Source organism: Oryx dammah, unplaced genomic scaffold, assembly GCF_014754425.2.
Source record: "Oryx dammah isolate SB20612 unplaced genomic scaffold, SCBI_Odam_1.1 HiC_scaffold_25, whole genome shotgun sequence".
Classification (NCBI taxonomy): Eukaryota; Metazoa; Chordata; class Mammalia; order Artiodactyla; family Bovidae; genus Oryx; species Oryx dammah.
The window spans coordinates 104,162,178-104,169,091 of record NW_024070209.1 but is presented as its reverse complement, the minus strand read 5'-3'; the positions used below and the strand labels follow the sequence as shown (position 1 = coordinate 104,169,091).

The following is a 6,914-nucleotide window of genomic DNA, read 5'->3' as shown; positions in this document are numbered from 1 at the left end:
TGTCGCTTCGGCGACCGTGGCATCTGGAGGTCTGTCTCCACGCTCCGCTGTCTCTGTTTGTTCCTGTCTGTGTCATCTTCTGTCCTCATGGGTCTGGTTATCTTCTACTGCATGCTAAGATTTAACCTGAAAGATACGTATATTTGCCGAAATCATCTCAGTCTCGGGGTGATAGTATTCTTCTGAGAATATCTGTGTTGGTTTCAGCTTGGAGCAAGCAGGCAACAGTGATATAGAAAGACCTCACAAGAGTTTCAAACCCCAGGTGGCTCAGTGGTGAAGAATCTGCCCACCAGTGCAGGGGCCACAGGAGACACGGGTTCCATCCTCGGGTTGGGAAGATCCCCTGGAGAAGGGAATGGCTACCACTCCACAAGAGGCTACCCATTCCTGCCTGGAGAATTCCATGGACAGAGGAGCCTGGGAGGCTACAGTCCACGGGGTCACAAAGCATCGGACACAATCAGATGACCTTGGTTGATGCCACTTTAGGCCATCTGAACTTGGCAGGGTCTCGCGTTCTGGCATCTTCTTAGGTCCACGTACTTTAGGGACATTAAAGTGATACCTGACGGTGCAGTCAACGTCCCACCTCCAGTCACCCTATCAACAGCGAGAAGAAGAGGAAGCACCCTGGTACAGGGAGGGGCTTCTCGCAGATGGGGCAGCGGGACTGACACGAGCCGCCTCTCTCCCCATCCTAAGACCAGGTGAGCGACCCTGAACTAGCTCCTCTCCAACAGACGAAGCTCAGATCCGTAGCTGGCTGCGGGCTGGCTGATGACTCAGGCAAGGCGACCTTTCTCCCTCTGTCTCAGGGGCTGGAGCCTCCGCACAGCACTGGGCCAAGTCTGGTGTTATCCCCGAGCCCACAGAGATGGCCGCTAGGTCCTGTGAGCCTTTTGCAAACCTCAGGTTTGGCCGTACCATGCTTCTTTCCTAGCTAGACAGTAAGTGCGGTTAGGAGGCCAGCTCACGCACGCTGACTAGAGAAATGTGAATCCACGAGGGAGTTTCGCCCCCAGCTCCTCCCCTCCGGCACCATCCTGCTCTCCTTAGGGACCCTCCACACGTCTGCAGAAGCCCTTCCCGGAACGCCTGCCGCCTGTCCTGGTTCAGGGTGATCATGGTACAGGTGTGGAGGACAGCCTCTGGGATCTGGGGGGGCAAGAGACAGCCTCACCTTCAGGTGTCAAGACCAGACCTGGTGGTCCTCGGAGCCTCGGGCAGACTCGGGGAGATGTCTGGCTCCCACCAGCAGAGTGGCTTCAGGTCCCCGCCCTGTGAAATTCAGATCACAGTGTCTTCCCAATGGGGCTGGTGTGAGTAGCATTTGGCGCCTGAGAAGCGCTCAGGATTTTTTTTTTGTCTCTTCCCCTGTGTTAGGTGCTCTGTCACCAGAACATTCTGGAAATCAGGTGAGCGAGAGAGGGGTCTTACTCCTCCTCGCATCCCAGTCAAAGCCTCGGCGTCCTGCCTGGGCGGAGCTGGGTGATAAGGAGGGGGTCTGGGGATGGAACTTTCCTTAAGCCACAAAGAAGGCAGACCCCTTCCAACACAGGGGTCCTGGGAGCTCTCTCAACTGGGAATAGGGTATCCTACCAGCAGAAGTGAGCCCAATTCAGTGGGCAGCCTGGTGGGGCCCGGAGGGAAGGAAACGCCCTTTGCCATCCTCTGGCACCTCCTGTGGGTGTAAGCAAAGAGGCGGGAGGAACTGGGCATCCACCTGGAGTGGAGAAACCGCCAGCCCAGGCAAGGGCTGGCTTCCACTGCCCACGAGAGCTCAGGCACGGAGCTCAGGCACGGACCGCAGGACATGGAGCTGGGAGGAGCGGCTGGGGCCCTGGGGCCTGCTGGCCTGCTCCTCGTGTGCCTGTGCATCGGGACCCTCGCTGCCCAGGCTGCAGACACCTGTCCAGGTGACAGGCACCTGTTTCCGGCCCCTGAACGCTGGAGCTCCCCACTCACTGACCACAGGTAGCATCCAGGGTGAAACCCTCTATCTGTGCCTTCTGAAGACTCAGCAGCTCAGCTGCAGCTCAGCTTCATCCTCAGACTGGGAGACAACGAACGGCCCAAGGCCACGCGGGAGGAGTGGGAATTTAATCCAAGTCTGTCCCCCTCTCAAGCCTCAGATTTGCTCCATGGAGCGTCCAGTCGGGTCTCGGCTCTACAGCCAAGAAGGAAAATGTCCCCTGCTTCCTGTCTTCTCCTGGACTTTTCAGAAAGGTTCTCTAATCCCAGGGCTCCCACGCTCCCTTGGGGTTTGTTACTGCAGATTTTCGGCTTTCACGCCAGAGTGTGAATCGGCAGATTCGAGGTGTAAGGGTGGGTGGCCCCCCTTCCGATCCGTGCAGGGGGCTGGGCCCACGCCTGGAAAGAGGTTTCCCTGAGGACAGACCAGCCTCGCCGTGAGTTCAAGATGTATTTGTGGGGGAAGCATAAACTCGTCCCCCTGAGAGCATCTCTGGTGGAGACAGACTCCAAAGCAGCAGCTCCCGTGGCTGCAGTGTTCGTGCCTGGCTGACTCGCACACGCTCCAGGCTGTCTCTCGTGAGGATGTTTTAGTTTTGAAATCAACGAAACTAATTTTTCTTTTTTTGCCGAGAAGGAAATGACCCCCTGGTCCCTGTTCTACTGGACTTTGCTCTGTGTTCTTAGATCAAATGCATCTTCTACCGGGGGCACCTACAGGGACCCCTTCCAATTCAGGAGCTCTATGGTTACAGGCCCGAGGTCTGGGGTTGGAAACGTCACGCTGTCCCCAGCTCCCCAAGTCTTATAAATATTTACTGTTCTCATGTAGCGGAAGTATCCACTGTTTACGAGGCTCTTTTAAAATGCCGTGAAGTATACCAAGAATCTAAAAATCTGCATTATCTGATCTAATCCTCCCCACAGCGTTATTTTTGTCCCCATTTGGATGCCCAGAACTCAGAGGGATTGAGTGACTTTCCCAAAGACACACAGCATGGAGGGGGGCGGCTGGGAATTGGGCAGGGTGGATTCCATGCCCAGGCACGGCCTCCCCACCCGACCAGTGCCCGTCGAAGGCAGGAAGCTTGCTGCCAGCCTGACCCTTCATCTGAGACCAGAGACACCAGCCGGAGCCGAGGGACCAGGTCGCCTTGCAGCAGACACTCCCGGCTTGGGCGGCCTGTTGTCGGCCCTGCGACGAGCGCCCTGACCCCAACTCCATGCTTCTCTGCAGAGGTGAAGCTGGTGGGTCTGGAGGGCTCCGACAAGCTGTCCATCCTCCGAGGCTGCCCAGGGCTGCCCGGAGCCCCAGGGCCCAAGGGAGAGGCGGGCGCCGGTGGAGGGACGGGGCTGGTGTCCCCAGCAGGGACGGGGCTGGTGGACTGAAGGGTGCGTGCTCTGGGCGGGGACGGGGCCGGTGGACTGAAGGGTATGAACTCCAGGCGGGGACAGGGCCACGATCACCGGCTCTTCTCAGACCAGAGCCTGAGCAGGGCCGTGCCCCTTGGGGCATCTCAGTTGGGAAGTTTGGGTCACGGGTTCTGCCCAGAGGTGACCCCGGCGCCCCCTGGCACTGCTGTCCCCGGAGGAGGGCGCTGGTCTCAGCTCTTCTCAGCTCACATCTGGGTGTCTTCTCGTGGAGCATGCGCTTCCGGGCCCTTGATCAGGACTGGCTTTACCATGACCGTTGGCAGCCGCTCTGCACCTCAAGTGCCTGGTGTGCGCACCTGGAAACCGGGGCCCCAGGTTTTCCTCCCTGCTCCTCAGAGGAGAAACCCGGGGCTCCGAGCAGCCAAGCATCGCCAGGGAGGAAGGAGCTGGGCCTCCCCCCAGTGTGAGGGCCCCCAGCACTCCACATATCTGCCCACGTGGCGACCCCCCCTTACAAGGTTTGCAGCCCTAAAACAGGCTCTGAGACGGGGTTCTGCTGGGGGACCCTGGGAGGAGGGCACGTCAGGGCCACTGCCCGCCAGGGGGTGTGTTTACTTGGCCCCAAGGGGAAGCGGCTCTACCCCTCTGTCCCATCCCCACACCCGACTCCCCAGGGCGGTGAGCCTGTTGGTAGACCCCTGCCCTTCCCTTTGCTGAGCCTGGGGCAGCCTCTCCCGACCCTCCCATCAGTGCCTGGGAGGAGGGGAAGGGGCCCTTGGTGGTTCTAGCCTCCTGCATTAATAATGCAGACCTGGGCTTCGTTATTTCTTGGGCTCCAAAATCACTGCAGATGGTGACTGCAGCCATGAAATTAAAGGACGCTTACTCCTTGGAAGAAAAACTATGACAAACCTAGACAGCATATTAAAAAGCAGAGACATCACTTTGCTGACAAAGTATGGTTTTTTTCCAGTGGTCATGTGTGAATGTGAGAGCTGGACCATAAGGAAAGTTGAGCCCTGAAGAACTGATGCTTTTGAACTGTGGTGTTGGAGAAGACTCTTGAGAGTTCCCTGGACTGTGAGGAGTCAAAGCAGTCCATCCTAAAGGAGATCAGTCCTGAATGTTCATTGCAAGGACTGATGCTGAAGTTGAAGCTCCAATACTGTGGCCACTTCATGCGAAAAGGTGACTCATTGGAAAAGACCCTGATGCTGAGAAAGATTGAAGGCAGGAGGAGAAGACAGAGGATGAGATGGCTGGATGGTATCACCGACTCAACGGACATGGGTTTGAGCAAGTCCCAGAAGCTGGTGATGGACAGGGAGGCCTGATGTGCTGCAGTCCATCAGGTCGCAAAAAGTAGGACACGACCGAGCAGCTGTACTGAACTGAACTGGGGCTTCAGGCTGCTGACCCTTCCCCTCTGGAGGTGGAGTCGGAACCTCCCTGGAGGGATACGTAACTGTGTCTGACTTCCCCTCATCCGAGTTTCCCTGGTGGTTCAGACAGTAAGGAATTTGCCTGCTATCCATGAGATCCCTGGGTTTGACCCTGGAATGGCAACCCACTCCAGTATTCTGGAGAATTCCATGGACAAGGAGCCTGGTGGGCTACAGTCCGTGGGGTTCCAGAGAGTCGGACATGACTAAGCTGCTAACGCTCTCCCCTGCACCCAGGGTGGAGCACGGAGAGCTGGGCCCGAGGCTCGTGTCTCCAGGCGCGCCTGTGTGATAGGGTCTGTGAGGACGTGCTCCTGGCCCCGGCCCCCGAATAGACGGCAGAGCTCTGTGCGGCCACGTGGGCCTGGGCCTGCTACACAGAGGTCTGTAGGAGCTGGAAGCCAGCAGCACCCTGGGGTGCCGGCTGTCTGCACCAGGGGCCAAGGGCACTTTGTCCCCTCGGTCTCAGCTGTCACCCTCGGGCTGGGTCCCGGTGGCAGCGACCCTGCGAGCCAGGACGGGAGGGTCAGGACTTTATTCCTCAGGGCAGACAGGTGGCCTTTCCCTCAGTGGTGTGTCTTTGGGATTTACAGGAGAACGAGGTTCGCCTGGAGTCCCTGGGAAGGCAGGGCCAGCCAGACCCAAAGGAAGCACGGGTGATGAAGAGCTGCGACCCCCCAGCAGGACCCCGGGGCCTGTCTACAGAGATGGAGAGTCAGATCGAGAGGGGCGGGGAGGAGGAGAGAGAGATGGGAGCGAGACAGAGCAGGAGCGCGGCGGGAGACAGACACGCACCTGTCTTACCACCCGCGTCCTGAGAGCCTCGAGGCGGCGTGTGAACCGGCCCAGGCTCCTCCATCCCCAGCAGCCTGCTGGGACCCAGGGAAGGATCCCAAGCCTCAAGTCCCCAGCCGCCCACCCGCTCCACCAAGACCCAGGCATCTGAAAGCCGTGTGAGCCGCGGAGAGTGTGTGTGGCTCAGCCTCACGCCCACCCCCAATCCCCGAAGAGCTGAGCTTGGGGTGGCTTCCAGAGTGGACGTTCGCTGTCCACCGACAGGCGTCCTCTGCGTCCCCTGTCTCTCCCCAGGAGCCCAAGGGGAGAAGGGTGCACATGGAGAGAAAGGTGAGCCCTTCCCCTCCCCAAGGGCACCTGGCAGGCTTTGCCGGGGGCTGGGGGGTGGTGGTCCCCGAGGCCTGGGTCACAGGAGGTGGCCTGGATCACAGGAGGTGCCCCGGGGCCCAGGAGAACCTCTGGGTGAGGAGCTCAGACCACGCCCCTGGCCCCGCCCATCCAGCCCACGGGTGGGGGCAGAGGGGCGGTCCTGGTGGTCGCAGGCTGGAGGAGCCAGCGGCTGCCAGCCTTGCCCCTGGGAGGCTGGCAGCACTGATTTAGTGCATGACTGTGGACGTTTTGCCTTTTTTTTTTTTTTTTTTCTGATTTATGCCCATTCATTTAAAAATTTCTAAAAGTAAGAAAAGGTAAAACACAGGCTTCCAGGCGGTGCTGGTGGCAGAGTCCGCCTGCCAGTGCAGGGGATGCAAGAGACGTGGGTTCGATCCCACGGTTGGGACGATTCTCCCAGAGGAAGGCATGGCGACCCACTCCAGTATTCTTGCCTGGAGAATCCCCATGGACAGAGGACCCTGGCGGGCTACAGTCCGTGGGGCTGCAAAGAGTCGGACACGACTGAGCTCTCACAAGACACAGTCACATGCTTTGATGACAAATACAAAGTGCGCTGGTCGGGGCCAAGCATACCCCAAATACCCCCCAGGACTTGCCATGACCAGAGGCTCTGATGGAGACACTGGTGGTGGAAAGTGATGGGCCCAGAGGAGCTGACCCTCAGTGCTGAGAGCCTCAAAGCCCAGGAGAGGTAGCTGGTACGGTGGCCCAGCCAGTTCCCCAAGCGACAGTGCTGACCCCTGGCCCTGCGGGCCCCACGGCTGAGCCTCGGAACCGCTGCCCAGGGCTGGTGGCTGTCCGTCCTGGAAGAGGTGCCCAGGCCTGGGGGCTGTCGGTCCTGGAGCCACCGCCCAGGCCCGCGGGCTGTCAGTCCTGGAGCCGCTGCCCAGGCCTGGGGGCTGTCGGTCCTGGAGCCGCCGCCCGGGCCTGGGGGCT

The 6,914-nt window shown here is 59.4% G+C and overlaps 1 protein-coding gene across 1 annotated transcript in view; it reads left to right on the top strand.

Annotated features, from left to right (window-relative positions):
- The first annotated feature begins 1,775 nt into the window (after positions 1-1,775).
- The window catches only part of LOC120852178 (ficolin-2-like), an 8,939-nt gene continuing 3,800 nt past the window's right edge, over positions 1,776-6,914 (top strand). Inside the window, 5 exon segments of the mRNA XM_040225599.1 lie at positions 1,776-1,919; positions 3,212-3,313; positions 3,355-3,366; positions 5,384-5,446; positions 5,880-5,915. Coding sequence (XP_040081533.1) covers positions 1,817-1,919; positions 3,212-3,313; positions 3,355-3,366; positions 5,384-5,446; positions 5,880-5,915 — 316 coding nt within the window. The 5' untranslated portion in view covers positions 1,776-1,816.